Genomic DNA, 17,543 nt, shown 5'->3' on the forward strand with positions numbered 1-17,543 from the left:
TTAAGCATTTACAGTAGTTGGTGTATGTTGAAGGGCAGCGGGACAATATTTGGGAGGTTGGTTTCACTTTAACAGATAGCACAGACGTCACACGAAACCCATCCTCTGGGCGTATCGAGTTTGGAGTTCCCATCTGAGCGAAATGGCCTGAACGAAGGTGTGGTTGTAGGTCGGAGTATTTGCATGAGTCTTAAAATATATTACTTACGGTGTATCGTTCATCTGTATCATGCATGCATAGGAAAACGACGAAATAAACTGTATTGTAGGAAATGCAGGAAGCGTTCGATTTACGACTAGGAGTCACAACTGCCACCGTCGAACCTGCGTAGTCATAGTTGAAAGAATAGGAATACAGACCGGACTTTGTCAGGTAAGCTTGATGAGAACACGGGCGTCCAAGCTCATATTTCTATGTTAAAGAGAAACTGCGCTAATTTTGTAATTTTATTGCGAATCTACAATATTTTGATGTAAGTGCTCTGTTTAGCACTGTTTAATGTAAACGTTTTACTTTTTACGTCTTCAATTTGGTGTTGTGTTCATTATTTGACAGTGAAACATGCATTTAGTTCATACTACCGCATTGGACGGTGAAATGTATTTTCTCACCGGTTTCACCGGTTCTTTTGATATGACACCCACTCAACGAGCAACATGAGTTCTTAGGTTGTAACAATGTTACTATATTTCTTACACCCATTGTGCAACTTGTGGGTAGCTTTATCTTTATTGTAGCCACGCTTAACATGTTTACTGTATAACATAGTGTTTTCAATATGCTTTGTGTTGTAATCAAATTTTACTATGCGTGTTGTTAACCAGCACATCAAGTACACGAAGTCAGTAAGAAACAAGTGGTTCCGTTTCCTGTGTAACATCAAAATGAGTAACATGAATATTGTTATACGTTCTTTTTTTCTACAACAAAGGCAGACTCCACCTAACTTTGGCATGTAGTCCATGTCTGCAATCATTTTGAATGTGAACTGAATGTTTGTTTGTCTCTCACGGTCTATTTGCACACACACACACACACACACACACACCGTACCGGTCAAAAGTTTGGATATACCTACTCATTCAAGGTTTTCCTTTATTTTTTAATGTGTTTTACATTGTAGAATTAGTAGTGAAGATATCAAAGCTATGAAATAACACATGGAATCATGTAGTAACCAAAAAGTGTTAAACAAATCAAAATATATTGGAGATTCTTCAAAGTAACCACTCTTTGCCTTGATGACAGCTTTGCACACTCTTGGCATTCTCTCAACCAGCTTCACCTGAAATGCTTTTCCGACAGTCTTGAAGAGTTCCCACGTGTTGAGCGCTTGTTGGCTGCTTTTCCTTCACTCTGCGATCCAACTCATCACAAACCATCTCAATTGGCTTGAGGTTGGGTGATTGTGGAGGTCAGGTCATCTAATGCAGCACTCCATCACTCTCCTTCTTGGTCAAATAGCCCTTACACAGCCTGAAGGTGTGTTGGGTCATTGTCCTGTTGAAAACAAATGATAGTCCCAATAAGTGCAAACCAGATGGGGTGGCATATTGCTGCAGAATGCTGTGGTAGCCATGCTGGTTAAGTGCACCTTGAATTCTAAATAAATAACCGACAGTGTCGCCAGCAAAGTACCATCACACCTCCTCCTCCATGCTTCATGGTGGGAACCACACATGCGGAAATCATCCGTTCACCTATTCTGCGTCTCACAAAGACACGCCGGTTGGAACCAAAAATCTCACATTTGGACCCATCAGATCAAAGGACGGATTTCCACCAGTCAAATGTCAATTGCTCATCCTTCTTGGCCCAAGCAAGTCTCTTCTTATTGGTGTGTTCTTTAATAGTGGTTTCTTTGCAGCAGTTTGACCGTGAAGGCCTGATTTCACGCAGTCTCCTCTGAACAGTTGATGTTGAAATGTGTCTGTTACTTGAACTCTGTGAAGCATTTTTTGGGCTGCAATCTGAGGTGCAGTTAACTCTAATGGTTTTTGTGACTGCACTTGAAGAAATGTTCAAAGTTCTTGAAATTATTGACTCACCTTCATGTTTTAAAGTAATGATGGACTGTTTCTCTCTGCTTATTTTAGCTGTTCTTGCCATAATATGGACTTAGTCCTATTTGGTAAAAATACCATCTTCTCTATACCACATGTACCTTGTCACAACACAACTGATTGGCTCAAAAGCATTAAGAAGGAAAGAAATTCCACAAACTAACTTTTAACAAGGCACAGCTGTTAACTGAAATGCATTCCAGGTGACTACCTCGTGACGCTGGTTGAGAGAATGCCAAGCGTGTGCAAAGCTGTCATCAAGGCAAAGGGTGGCTACTTTGAAGAATCTCAAATATAAAAAAAATATAAAAAAATTGGTTACTCCATGATTCCATATGTGTAATTTCATAGTTTTGATGTCTTATTCTACAATGTAGAAAATAGTACAAAATAAAAACCCTGGAATGAGTGGGTGTGTCAACTTTTGACTGGTACTATATATTTGTTTTTACTTTCTTTGATTTACATTCAGTCCTTCAGTTGTATACAGTAGGTTTTTGGATGGCCCTACCTGTGAGTGGCTCAACTCTCATGCTGTCATCTCATTGCAGCAACTCTGTGAAATCCTTAGCAGAGGTATTGTAGTACTTTGCCTGTCTCTCCTGACTTTCTTTGAACTTCTCTGCTGACCATTAATTTTGTCATTCCTGGTCTCAGCAGATTTTCAATCATTCGCACTATTGTCTTTGTACGTCTTTCCATCAAGTGCCATTGCAGGGCTGCTGTCTGTTGCTTGTGACGGGGTATTTCTGTGATCTAGCGTGACTAGGTATGGGTCAGCACCTGCTCTCTTTGCTTTTTCCATCAGTCGTTCGGCTGTTTTCGCTGCGGATTCCAATTTCCCATTACTTTGCGAGTATACTGGTGACAATGTTTAGTGTTTAAAGTCCCAGGCCTTGTTGAAACTTCGGAACTCGCCTGAAGAGTACTGGGGCCATTGTCTGAATATAGGATGTCAGGTATGCCGTACCGTGCAAAGTGTGTCTTTTAGTTTTCAAATGACTGTTTCTGACTGTGTTCCCCCAAATGTTCCAATTTCCAGAAGTTTGAGAGTTTTCAATCAACTGTGACCATGGAGTCTCTGAACTCCAACAGGTCCATATTTTTCTCCCAGGGAAGCTTTGGTGCTTCGTGTGGTTTCAGCGTCTCTTTCTGCTGCTTCACACCCCATGCAGTGCAGGTGCTACATTGTTCCATGTATGTTCTCAGGTGTGCATTCATGCCCGGTCAGTAGACACACTCGCAAGCTCTTCTCAGACATCCCTCAATTCCTATGTGTGAGGAATGGATTCTTTGAGGGCAACAAGCACAACGACTCGCTCGCCTCTGAAGACAACTCCACTTTGCACACTCAACTCATCTTTGTTGTGAAAATACATTGCTCCTTCCAAGGGTACCTGTTCTTTCCCTTCTGGCCACCGCTGCAGGATCACATTCTTCAGTATCTGGAGCTTCAGTGGCTCTCTGGATGGCCTTTAGTCTCTCGCTTGACACAGGCAGGTAAGTGTATCATGTTGATTGATTCCACAGGGCCTCTGTTCTCCTGTTCTGTGAGGCACACCCTGCTTCGCACCACATGTTTTCCAGGAACCTATCTGAGACTGACCACCGGGGTCTGTGCAATGGTGTCAGCTGATTTTTCTTGAAAGCCAGCTCGAGTCCTTGTGTGTTAGGTGTCACAGCGGGCTTGCAGTGGCGTGGCTGCAGAACTTGGATAGGTAGTTTACCATACCCAGGAGGCGCTGTACCCCCCCCCGCACATCTGTAGGCCGAGGCATCTGTCTGATGGCTGTCGCTTTTCCGGGACCACTTTCAAACCCATCTGATGTTAGGTGACCAATGTAGGGCACTTCCTTCAGCCTGAGCTGCAGCGTCTCTGGATTTTGTCATCGTCCCGAATTGCTGCTTCATCGTTGTCTTCTTTCCCCCATAATCAGGATGCCATCTGCAGTGATTTTTATTTATTTATCGACTCCTCGGCAGACCTTCCATTCCTTTTTTCAACTTCCCCTGAAAGATCTCTGGGGCTGAACTGATTCCGATTTGGCATGCGCAGCCACCTGTAGCGTGTCCCATGGCAGTCGAGAACGTGGTGAGATAGCTGGATTCCTCATCCAGTTCCACATGTCAGTTGTTTTTTTCCTTCACAAACAAGATGACACACGTGTTCAGGTCTGGCACCACGTCTTCAATAGTGGGTAGTGGGTAATGGCTCCACTTGAGTGCCTTGAAAGGTTTTGGATCGATACACACTCATCGTTTTCCAGATGGTTTATGCATTGCGATCAGGCTGCCAATCCAATCTGTGCCCCCCCCAACTGCTTTTGCCATCCTTTTGTATAGACCACCAAGCTCCTCTCTGAGTGGTTTATATAGTGCTACTGGACAGGCCCCCCTCGCTCATCCACTCCCAGCTTCAGTTTGCCAGGTAAGCATCCCTCTCCATGGAATACATCAGCGTACTCCTGTTTTCTTGACGGCCAGGATGCTGTGATGCTGCACAGTAAGCAACTCCATTGCCTGGATAGCCTTGCTGCCTACAATGGGGCCTGTGCACGTTCTTGTTGACTATGATGAACTCACCTCTGTAGGTTTTGTTATTGCGTGGATTGATCACTTCTTTTTTTTTTAAGTGTGCACTTCCCCAGTGGCGTCAGACTACTCTTGTTACACATCACCAATACCTGACTGCAGGGCTCTAGGTGACTGTCTTTTGTGAGGTTTGCAGGGATAACATTACAACTAACACCACAATCAGGCTGAAATCTGACTGAAATCTTTCTAAAAAATCATTTTGTTGACCAGCATGGTTGCAAAGAGAGCAGCATTGCGGTCAGTTATTTGTTATTCCTGTACCACGTTGATGCTCTGACTTTGGCCTGTGTGATGCAGAGAACATCCTCACTTCTCTCCAGATTCAGCTGATGCATTTCACATTGCCAGGACCGTTTCTCTTTGCTGGTCCCTGCACTTTTTCAAACCGTAGAGAAGGGATTTATTTATTTTTTCACACAGGATTTACATGTTTGTCCACAGTATCTGCATTGTAACAGTGCTCTCTTTCTCTAGTCTCCTCTCGGTCTCTCTTCCAGTGTTACTGCACATTTTTACTTTAGCTCCTTGTCTGGACAGTTCGGCAGCTCTTCCAATCTGTATGCACATAATCCAGTCCCTGATAAGTCTGTGATTACTACAAAGTTGCAGGTGGCCGCTAGAGTCCTCAATTCAGTGAGATATTTGTCTAATCTCTCATCTTGGCCCTGACTCCGCATGACAAAAATGTATATCTCTCAATTGTTTCATTTTTCTTTGGATCACAAAATGCATTCTAGTGCTGCAATTACTTCCTCAACACAGAGATTGTCTCTTGTACTGCCCACACCAAGGGTCTCACAAATCCCTCTGCCTTTTCCCCCAATTAGGTAGTACAATAGCTTCACTTTGTAGTCCTAAGGTTTTCTCCCATTTGTAAGAGCTATGTACAAATTTAAATTCCTCTTTCCATCTTTTCCAGGTAAGTGCTAAATTACAATCGTCAAAGTCTATTTATTTTTTTTGTAGAATGGAATGTTAGCTACTCACATCTGCTTATGTCCAATAGACAGCTTTTAGTATAGTCATTCTATAATCAACTAGCATTGATGTTCGGCACGATGACTAGCTTGTAAAAGTATAACTTTTTCAAACTGGCGCCTGGGATGTATTCTTAAAAATATATATAATAATTCACTGCCACCATGTTTCAATATGCTTTGTGTTATAGTCACAACAAAAAGATCATTTGTAAAAAATCCAAATTTCACAGGTCTTCCTTGTAAAGGGTTTAAACACAGTTTCCCATGCTTGTTCAATGAACCATAAGCAATTAACTTGTGGAATGGTCTTTAAGACCCTAACAGCTTACAGGACAGTAGGTAATTAAGGTCACAGTTGTGAAAACTTAGGACACTAAAGAGGCCTTTCTACTGACTCTGAAAAACACCAAAATAAATATGCCCAGGGTCCTTGCTCATCAGCGTGAACGTGCCTTTGGCTTGCTGCAAGGAGGTATGAGGACTGCAGATGTGGCCAGGGCAATACATTGCAATGTCCGTACTGTGAGACGCCTAAGACAGAGCTAACAGGGAGACGGGACGGACAGCTGATCATCCTCGCAGTGGCAGACCATGTGTAACAACACTTGCACAGGATCAGTACACCTGAACATCACACCTGCGGGACAGGTACAGGATGGCAACAACAACTGCCCGAATTACACCAGGAATGCACAATCCTTCCATCAGTGCTGAGACTGTCCGCAATAGGCAGAGAGAGGTAGGACTGAGGGCTTGTAGGCCTGTTGTAAGGCAGGTCCTCACCAGACATCACCGGCAACAACGTTGCCTAAGGGCACAAACCCACCATTGCCGGACCAGACAGGACTGGCAAAAAGTGCTCTTCACTGACGAGACGTGATTTTGTCTCACCAGGGGTGATGATCGGATACGTGTTTTATTGTCGAAGGAATGAGCATTACACCGAGGCCTGTACTCTGGAGCGGGATCGATTTGGAGGTGGAGGGTCCGCCTTGGTCAGGGGCGGTGTGTCACAACATCATCGGACTGAGCTTGTTGTCATTGCAGGCAATCTTAACGCTGTGCATTACAGGGAAGACATCCTCCTCCCTCATGTGGTACTGTCACGAGATTTTTTAATCCCAATGATAACTGACAAACAATAGCTCTGACCAATCACCGAGATCTGTAAGACCATGGGTTTAATAATAATTAGTCAGACTCTGCCTATGCAAAACGAGTACAGTTTATTCAGAGAACGTTCTAAAGTCCATTATACAAAGACATCCATTTTATAGCTGCGCACATACTTTCACACAAACAGTAGGTATCCTACGCACATACTTGCACACAAACCGTAGGTATCCGACGCACATACTTGCACACAAACTGTAGGTGAGTTTTATCCTTCTCCATAGTTCTCACCACTGTGTATCATCACTGCCCAGCCGACAGTTCCATTCCCCCGAGATTAGGGAATCCTTGAGAAGTACTCCCTATGCTATCATAGGTTCCTCAGAGGCCTAGCCAGGTCGGTTCAAACACAGTTTAACTGTTCTGTTTTTTTTTTCTTCGGCACACACATACAAGTTCAAATCCTATACTACGCCTTGCTCAGACAGTCTGTGTTTTTCCACTATACAGATGCATTGTTTTACCTAATTCTGACTAACACTACACACATCATCAAATTATAATTTTATGATTCTAATCAATTTTATATCTTTCATATCTATCATTATCTTTCAACATATACATTATTTTATCAGGTACCCTTCCTGCAGGCTCATCCTGACATGACCCTCCAGCATGACAATGCCACCAGCCATACTGCTTGTTCTGTGCATGATTTCCTGCAAGACAGGAATGTCAGTGTTCTGCCATGGCCAGCGAAGAGCCCGGTCTCAATCCCATTGAGCATGTTCTTTGACCTGTTGGATCGGAGGGTGAGGGCTAGGGCCATTCCCCTCAGAAATGTCCAGGAACTTGCAGGTGCCTTGGTGGAAGAGTGGGGTAACATCTCACAGCAAGAACTGGCAAATCTGGTGCAGTCCATGAGGAGGAGATGCACTGCAGTACCTAATGCAGCTGGTGGCCACACCAGATACTACCTTACTTTTGATTTTGACCCCCCCCCCCCTCAGTTTATGTCTCAGTTGTTGAATCTTGTTTTGTTCATACAAATATTTACACATGTTAAGTTTGCTGAAAATAAACGCAGTTGACAGTGAGTTTCTGTTTCCTGAATAACATCAATATTGCTACACATAGACTGTATGGTTATGATAATCAATGTAGCCTGTTGTATAGGTTACAGTAAACATGAATCTAACTTCCTGTCTTCCAGAGATGCCCGCAGACGACAAAGTGGTCATCCTTTCGGATGATGAAGAAGATCAAAAGAGGAAGTACGTCCTGGACGAACCCTTCAACACTCTTTCCCTGGAGCTTCAGACCGACCGAGAGCCAGGCTCCACTCCAGTGTCTGCTGCAGCATCAGACACACAGTCTGCTCCAGAGACACCCATGGCCTTACCACTGAAAGACCTAGGCTGCTTTGAGAGGATGTCCCTAAGAGTCAACTCCCAGCTCCTCATCTCCAAGATCTTCTACTTCTTCTTCTATGCAGCATACGGATCCCTGCACCCACTCCTAGCCGTCTACTACAAACAGCTAGGGATGTCACCAAGCCGTAGTGGACTGTTGGTTGGGATCCGGTACTTTATAGAGTTCTGCAGTGCGCCATTCTGGGGAGTGGTGGCCGATCGTTTTAAGAAAGGGAAGCCATTGTTGCTGTTCTCTGTGCTGTGTTGGTTGGTGTTCAACTGTGGCATCGGCTTTGTCAAACCAGCTGACATGATCTGTAAGGAGAAGGTGGACATCCCCACTGTGGCCCCACCAATACTGCCCTTGACTACTATGACACCAATTAACGGCTCGCTACCAGACGCATCCACCAATCATACGAGAAGTCGCCGGGATTTGTTTCAAAGTTACTTTCCTAGCTTCCCTTTTATTTTGAAGGGCCTTGATTCTGGCTATAGCGTACGCCGCAGGCATAGGAGAGGTGCTGATAGCAATACCACTCAATCCACTGGGGTGCCTTACGAGCAGAACAATGCTACTACTACAGCCACGACAACGGCCACTCACACCCCCACCGGCGCCCAACCCAGAGTGGTGCCTAATGAGCAAGCCAATACCACTCAGCTTTTACCGAATACCACAAATATGTCACTGACTACTAAAACCCCCACCCATACACCTACCCATGCCCCCACCACCACCAATTCCACATTGATGCCTCACGAGCAGGGCAATACCACTCAAGTGACTCCAAATACTACAACAACTCCTATGGCAACCACTACCACCACCCCTGCCCCCACCCAACCTAAAGAGTACATCATTGAGTACAACGAAGATCAGGTCGAGAGCATTTTTCTCCTGATCCTCTTGGTCATCATCGTGGGTGAGTTTTTCAGCGCGCCGGCGGTCACCATTGTGGACACCGTGACGTTACAGTACCTGGGGAAGCACCGGGACCGTTACGGCCTGCAGAGAATGTGGGGGTCCCTTGGCTGGGGCGTGACCATGCTGCTAGTGGGTATCTGGATAGACCACACCCACATTACGCTGCTCATCGACGGCGTAGTCGGCTGTATCCTGCCCGAGTACAAGAACTACCAGGTAATGTATGACGTTGAAAATGTGACAAATAACAAGCAATGGGTCATTAAGGGCAACATAGTTGATACGTAAATAAAACATTTAGTTAATGTGTTCATTTCTTCACTCGTTCCTTCCCCAGGTGGCCTTCATAGTGTTTGGAGTGATGATGGGTCTGGCCCTGGTGGTAGCAACACAATTCTACTTCGACAGGTAATAGGGGCGGATCCAATTTAAACTGTTTGAAACCTTACCCTTTTTTTTTTTTAGCTTTTCCTTAAATCAATGATTTTATTGTTATTTTAGACTTTGTTTGTTCTTTTATTCATCTATTTTATAGAATTGCTGTTTGTTTTTAATATCTTCTATTTGATTTATTTTACTGTAAAGTGTGTGGAGATTTTTAAATGTCTTTTGAAATGAAGTTTGATTTGATAGTGGGGACTACAGACAGGAGTTGCCTCAGAGGGCCCAGGAGGTAGAGATACCACAGGTAAATCTACTGGAAAATAAAAACTCACACTAACACTAAGTGGAAATAGTCTTTCTAATTTCTTTAGCCAAAGCATATACTGCTTTAAATAGAAAATTGTTATTTTATTCATTTTACACCATTTTTTTGCACACAGGTAGATGGGAACGTGGCATCTCCAGAGGAGAGCTCCACCTCGGACCAGACCCCCATCACCCCAGGGTCCACCACCACCGAACAGCCTTTCTATTACAGTGACCTCCTCAGGCTGCTGTGTAGTGTTCAGTACAGCACGGTGCTGTTCGTCGCCTGGTTCATGGGCTTCGGTTACGGCTTTGTGTTCACCTTCCTGTATTGGCATCTAGAGGACCTGAAGGGGACCACCACGCTGTTTGGTGTGTGTTCGGTTCTGAGTCATGTGTCGGAGCTGGCTGCTTACTTCACCAGTCATAAGTTTATCGAGCTGGTGGGACACATCAGGTAAGGATGGGGTTGTTGGTGTTCTTGTTTTTGGGAGGGTGGTGGAGGAAGGGATATCACATTATCCATCTCTTTTAACCAAATATTTGACCAAAAACAGCAGCAGCAACAACGACAACCAAAAGCGCACAGTATTTTCTGAAACTGAGGATTTCCACATTTGCGGCATATAAACGATCGTGTTCGTTTAGAGTGCCTCTTGCTTGAACGTCACACAGGCCTTGTGCGTATACTATAGTCAGACAGACTGACCTAGCACAGAGCAGGGACATTTGAGAGTGTGGTGTTATGTTTAAGGAGGGGGGCCCATCCATCTGGCAGCTCTGTGCGACCTATGTCATTTTGACGCACCATTTTAAAGCGTTCTTCTCTAACATCGTGGGTGGTTATAACCCCACACGTCATACCTATTAGTGCAAAGGTCTCAAGAATTCTTGTGCTTTTTGCCTCACCAGTTCAATTGGGCACTGTGCACAAAGAGTAATACTAACTATACCTAGTAGGGCATCTCTTTTAAACCAGGGGTTGGGCAACTCCAGTCCTCAAGGGCCTGATTTGGTGTCACACTTTTTCTCCATCCCTAGCAAACAGCTGATTTAATCCAGTTTCATTCTAAACTGAAGATTGTGATTATTGGAGTCAGGTGTGTTAGTTGGGGCAAAACTGTGACGCCAATCAGGCCCTCGAGGACTGGAATTGTCCATCCCTGTTTAAACCTTGGATGAGTGTTCTGCGATGGGATCCAAATTAACGCAACAAAAGACGCTCCAAGTCTGAAAAGCCTATACATTCCATACATCACCCTATTTGATCTGTTTTTCTTCTTCTTAATAACTTTTGCTCGGAGTACCTAACCTCTGAAAATCTCATCACTAATTTCTTTCTTTCCTCCCTGTTTTCCTAACTTAGGGTCTTGTACATTGGCTTGGCATGTAACACAGCACGCTACCTGTACATTTCTTACTTGGAGAATGCATGGATAGTTCTGCCTATGGAGGTCTTACAAGGTAAGAGAGAGCAGGTCCGATATTGACATTACTTCCTGTTGACATCTGACTGAGGAAAGGTTCAAATTTGAGTCCGTAGTTAAGGGCTGTATTATTGAACCTCAGTAAAGTACATCTTAGGACAGGAATCTCTGTTATTTCAAGCAATCGCTGCCTTATAAAACACCTTTTTAATGTTAATATAGGAATGTTAATATGGATTTTAATTGAAAAGACCGTAACAGTATCACATCAAATGCTGTCATATTAAAAGACAGTATCAACAAAAGGAAATTCAATAAGGATATCCTGGTAATGTCATATGACTCGTGAATAGGCACAATGTTAACCCTGTTTGTCGATCTGTGGTTACAGATGAGAGATTATTTAAGAGCAGGTTGGATGGGTCTTGTCAAACACTGGAAAGGAGAATATATTGTTCCACTCCCTCTTTCAGACACCTTGGGTACACAATAACCAATAGGACAGAGGTAGGCAACTAGATCCAGAGGGGGCTGAATTTTGTTTAAGAGAATGGTTGGGACCCAGAGAATAATTATAATTTGTACACTGCAAATTGACCACAACTAAGCCCATAAAGAGATTGTATTTTGAGACGCAATCATGTATTCGATTTTTTTGTGATGTGGGAACACTTGGGAACAGACTTACTCAATGAAACACATTTTTAGTTGAATTCCTGGTGATTTTACACTTCTGGGGTTGTGGTCTGGGGTTGTTTTTCATGGTTCAGGCTAGGCCCCTTCGTTCCAGTGAAGGGAATTCTTAATTCTACAACATACAATGACATTCTAGATGATTCTGTGCTTCCAACTTTGTGGCAACAGTTTGGGAAAGGCGCTTTCCTGTTTCAGCATGACAATGCCCCCGTGCACAAAGCAATGTCCATGCAGAAATGGTTTGTCGAGATCGGTCTGGAAGAATTTGACTGGCCTGCACCGAGCCCTGACCTCAACCCCCATCGAACACCTCTGGGATGAATTGGAACGCCGACTGCAAGCCAGGCCTAATCTTCCAACGTCAGTGCCTGACCTCAGTAATGCTTTTGTTGCTGAATGGATACAAGTACCCGCAGCAATGTTCCAACATCTAGAGGAAAGCCTTCCCAGAAGAGTGGCGGCTGTTATAACGACAAAGGGGAACCAACTCCATATTAATGCCCTTGATTTTGGAATGAGATGTTTGACGAACAGGTGTCCACATACTTTTAATATAATAATAATATATGCCATTTAGCAGACGCTTTTATCCAAAGCGACTTACAGTCATGTGTGCATACATTCTACGTACTTTTGGTCAGGTAGTGTGTATATATATATAATGATTATTTGTATAAAAAAAAATATTTAAAAAATAATAATAATTACTAAAAGCGTTCGGGGGTCCAAAATAAATAGCCTGTTGCCGACCCCAGCTCTAGGACAGGGGTCGACTTATAAAGTGAATGTACTCATCCATGATTCTTGCAAGGAATTTAACTATGGCATTGTGTTTTGAGGCCTACGCCTCATGACAATTTTTCTAGTAATAACTGATAATGCGCTCAATAAGTAAGAATAAGCTTGTTATTACTGGTCATAAGTGATAGGCACTGTTTTCTTCTTCCTGAGCTTTTGTCTTAGAAGTGTTTTGCAACCCCAGCCCACAAAGCAAAGTAAGATGACCATCCCATTACTTCAGCATAAGGATGTGTGTGTGTGTATATACAGTTGAAGTCGGAAGTTTACGTACACCTTAGCCAAATACATTTCAACTCAGTTTTTCATAATTCCTGACATTTAATCCTCGTAAACATTCCCTGTCTTAGGTCAGTTAGGATCACCACTTTTATTTTAAGAATGAGAAATGTCAGAATAATAGTAAATAATTATTTCAGCTTGTATGTCTTTCATCACATTCCCAGTGGGTCAGAAGTGTACATTCACTCAATTAGTATGTGGTAGGATTGCCTTAAACAATTTAAACTTGGGTCCAACATTTTGGGTAGCCTTCCACAAGCTTCCCACAATAAGTTTTGTGAATTTTGGCCCATTCCTCCTGACAAAGCTGGTGTAACTGAGTCAGGTTTGTAGGCCTCCTTGCTCGCACACGCTTTTTCAGTTCTACCCACAAATTTTCTATAGGATTGAGGTCCTTTTGTGATGGCCACTCCAATTACTTGACTTTGTTGTCCTTAAGCCATTTTTCCACAACTTTGGAAGTATGCTTGGGGTTATTGTCCATTTGGAAGACTCATTTGCGACCAAGCTTTAACTGATGTCTTGATGTTTCTTCAATATATCCACATAATTTTCATCCCTCATGATGCCATCTATTTTGTGAAGTGCACCATTCCCTCCTGCAGCAAAGCACCTCCACAACATGATGCTGCCAAACCCGTTGCGTCACGGTTGGGATGGTGTTCTTCGGCTTGCAAGCCTCCCCCTTTTTCCTCCAAATATAACGATGGTCATTTATAGCCAAACAGTTCTATTTTTGTTTCATTAGACCAGAGAACATTTCTCCAAAAAGTAAAATCTTTGTCCCCATGTGCAGTTGCAAACCGTAGTCTGGCTTTTTTATGGCGGTTTTGGAGCAGTGGCTTCTTCCTTGCTGAGCGGCCTTTCATGTTATGTGGATATAGATACCTTTGTACCTGTTTTCTCCAGCATCTTCTCAAGGTCCTTTGCTGTTGTTCTGGGATTGATTTGCACTTTTCGCACCAAAGTACATTAATCTCTAGGAAACGGAGCGCATCTCCTTCCTGGGCTGCATGGTCCCATGGTGTTTATACTCGCATACTATTGTTTGTACAGATGAACGTGGTACCTTCAGGCATTTTGGGAATTGCTCCCAAGGATGAACCAGACCTGTGGAAGTCTACAAAAAAATCTGAGGTCTTGGCTGATTTCTTTTGATTTTCCCATGATGTCAAGCAAAGAGGCACTGAGTTTGTAGGTAGGCCTTGAAATACATCCACAGGTACACCTCCAATTGACTCAAATTATAGCCAGTCAGAAGCTTATAAAGCCATGACATAATTTTCTGCAATTTTCCAAGCTGTTTAAAGGCACAGTCAACTTAGTGTATGTAAACTTTCCAACCGACTGGAATTGTGATGCAGTGAATTATACGTGAAATAATCTCTGTAAACAGTTGTTGGAAAAATGACTTGTCATAAACACAGTAGATGTCCCAACCAACTTGCCAAAACCTATAGTTTTGTTAACAAGAAATGTGTGTATCCATCTGACGTTTTGAATCTGTGGTCACGGAATGAGAAGTCCGTCTGCCTGACGGATGATGAATGGACCTAAATAAATTCGAGGTGAGGTTTCCTGTTTGTTTTTCCAATTTGTGCTAATACTACAAGACGGACTGCTTTTTCTACTTCTGTATATGTCATTATTTCAGTACTAATGTAAAACATTTTACATTTAGCAGACATTCTTATCGAGAGCGACTTACAGGAGCAATTAGGGTTGAGTGCCTTGCTCAAGGGCACATCAACAGATTTTCTTTTCACTTTGTCGGCTCGGGGATTCAAACCAGCGACCTTTCGGTTACTGGCCCAACACTCTTAACTGCTAGGCTACCTGCCGCCCCTTCTTTGAAGAAGCATTTTTATCCTATAAGCTGTGTAATGTTTAACACCTCCATCAATGTTTGTCCTCTGGCATCATTGACATTTTAGTCATTTAGCAGACGCTCTTATCCAGAGTGACTTAGTCGTGAGTGCATTTTTGTACTGTTCCCCCATGGGAATCAAACCTACAACCCTGGCTTTACATGTGCCATGCTCTACCTCTGAGCCACACACAGTATTTCACTTTTCTAACCTTTTTGTTTTGCCTTTCTGTCTGTCTCTTTGTGCTGTAGGTGTGACCCATGCGTCGGTTTGGGCAGCCTGTATCTCCTACCTGAGTGCCGCGGTGCCCCCAGCTCTGAGGACCTCTGCCCAGGGTATCCTCCAGGGTCTACACCTGGGGCTGGGACGGGGCTGTGGGGCCATGGTGGGGGGTGTCTTCGTCAACTATTTTGGTACGGATGCGACAACAACGGCCCCTTTTGACAGTCCCATTTGTGTAGTGAAATTTAGCAACTCCTGAGAACCAATGGGTTATGGTTTATTACATATTTATAAACTACACATCCACTAATAAATCATTCGTAACCCTATTAAATGACACCTTTGGTGTTAGCATTTATGTTTTTTTGTGTATCTGTAATGTGCATCTTTCTTTTTCCAGGAGCTGCAGAGACGTTCAGAGGTATTGGAATGGCTTCCCTGGTTATACTCCTCATCTTCTCCTTCATTCAATGTCTAACTGGACAGAACGGGGAAAAGGGTGAGGGAGGGGAGAGAACCTCAGTTCATATTTTATTTTACAGACCCTGTTCTATATAGAATGGTTTAATGGATTGCTTCATATATTGCACTAAAACTAAAATATTTATACAACTGCAAACCACCCTTATTTTTCACAGTGTACCATACAATAATAACCTAAATTTGTATTCCCCTCAATAGAGGACAGGATGCTAGCAGAGAACATTCCGGTTCCATCCAGTCCAGTTCCCATCGCTACCATAGACTTGATGCAGAGCCAGGTCAGAACTCTCCAAGTTGTTGTACTCATATGCTGCTTCTTTGAGCAAACCAATTTCCCATTGTGGGACAATGATGTGTACTACTACTACTACTAATTACTACTACAATTACCAGGTTGGTGTGATTGTGCCCCGCCCTGACCCTGGACCCCCGGCTAAGAAGACCAAGCACCAGGAGGAGCAGGAGGATGTTAACAGACCGGCCTGGGTGCTGAGTGGATCCCCCTGGGTCACCATAGCCTTCGCTGTCTGCCAGATCAGAGAGATGTACTGCATGGCCAAGAGTAGTCTACCCTCTGAGACACAGCCACTGCAGGTAGGATGATGGACGATAGTCCTTTTTTTCTTTTTTAAAGACGTGTCAAATCTCAATGAGAACTCTTGTCCTCGGATGTGCGACTCGAAAGTTTAAGAATTTCAAGCCAGTTCATGTTGTTTTTTTAATAACCTTTTTAAAAATTATTTGATTTCAATGGGATTTATTTTTCTGTTTTTATATCGTATGGTTAACAGTGACTATGTGAACGAATTTCCCCCCACGCCTTCATGTGAACTAAAGAAAGGTGAGACTGTGTGCGCACTGTAGAGGTGAATTGTCTTTGTGACGTGCTGTGGTGAATGTGGTCAGATGTCCTATGTGCCTGTGTTTGGTTTAGTGCATGGTTTGGTTATATCTTCAGTGTATCCAAAACATTTTGTCACGATGGATCAGCCAATGATGTTCTATTATCTTGTCTGTTGCCAGGAGCAAAATGATCAGACCTCTTCTGAATACCAGGCAGTGGAGACTGAACACCGCACAGAGCAACAGGAGTCGCCACACCACCATAACGGTTCCCCAAGCAGTGTATCTAGCAAGGCCCACCCCGCAGAGCACCCCGAATCCCAGCCCTCTCCCCTACCAGACCAGGGGAACTCTGTGGCGCACCCTGCCTTTTTACCTGGTAATTTTGAGGCTTCACATCAACTGTCTAGTACAAACCCTTTCCGGCAGTAGATTAAAGGCTTGAGTTGAGTTTAGAGACAGAGCAGGTACTTACATTGTCACGGGTCTCCTTTTGGTTCCTGCGACATGTACAGCAGGGAAGAGGTATTCCACATCGAAGTACAGAATGATTGCTTTCTGTGCGGGTGTCATCTGACATGGTGTAAATAGAATTTGATCTCGAAAGGGTCCAAAGGGAGTGTTGCCTTCTAGAATGCAATGTATTTATTTCCTGTGTGTCTTCCTGCACGAGCTTCTGACAATCATGTTATTATTTTGACTCTTGGGATGAAATGATGTGTATATACAATAAAAATGTATTTTGTAGATAAATCATTTTAACTTTCAGTTTTTTTTCTTCTGGTGTCTCAATTATATTTTTGCTGTCTGTATTCCGGCATGTTTTTAAAAGCCCAAGAGTCGACACTTGGTGGCAGTAGTGTACCGCATTGGAGTAATAACCCTAAGCGTGCGTGTTGTGTGAAGGTTGAGGTCAGGGTGTGCTTGCTGTTGCTGCTGATGGGAGTGTGTGGGAGGACAGTAATGGTGTTTTCTTCAGAAAATACACCACAATACCATCTGCAACATCCCTTGTCTCTGCAGAAAATACACCACAATACCATCTGCAACATCTCTTGTCTCGGCAGAAAATATAAGCTAATATTGATGTTGGAAAAGAGATTGAATTAATTGGACTTATTGTTTTTCCCCCAAATCGTCTT

At 43.4% G+C, this 17,543-nt stretch overlaps 1 protein-coding gene across 4 annotated transcripts; it reads left to right on the forward strand.

Moving 5' to 3' along the window:
• The first annotated feature begins 132 nt into the window (after positions 1-132).
• On the forward strand, positions 133-17,157 carry LOC124010869 (major facilitator superfamily domain-containing protein 6-A-like). 4 transcript variants are annotated; one of them, XM_046323609.1, is made up of 12 exons: positions 135-373; positions 7,966-9,308; positions 9,430-9,500; positions 9,726-9,780; positions 9,917-10,239; positions 11,149-11,246; positions 15,105-15,266; positions 15,476-15,574; positions 15,757-15,836; positions 15,952-16,152; positions 16,396-16,399; positions 16,582-17,157. In XM_046323609.1, the coding sequence occupies exons 2-12, from the start codon at positions 7,968-7,970 to the stop codon at positions 16,590-16,592; spliced, it is 2,445 nt and encodes an 814-aa protein (XP_046179565.1). In that variant the 5' UTR covers positions 135-373; positions 7,966-7,967; the 3' UTR covers positions 16,593-17,157. The 4 variants fall into 4 exon arrangements, with proteins under 4 accessions (XP_046179568.1, XP_046179565.1, XP_046179566.1 ...); XM_046323610.1 differs by having other exon boundaries at positions 16,350-16,399; positions 16,582-16,723; XM_046323608.1 differs by lacking the exon at positions 16,396-16,399 and having other exon boundaries at positions 136-373.
• Positions 17,158-17,543: the final 386 nt, after the last annotated feature.

Source organism: Oncorhynchus gorbuscha, linkage group LG23, assembly GCF_021184085.1.
Source record: "Oncorhynchus gorbuscha isolate QuinsamMale2020 ecotype Even-year linkage group LG23, OgorEven_v1.0, whole genome shotgun sequence".
NCBI classification, from domain to species: domain Eukaryota; kingdom Metazoa; phylum Chordata; class Actinopteri; order Salmoniformes; family Salmonidae; genus Oncorhynchus; species Oncorhynchus gorbuscha.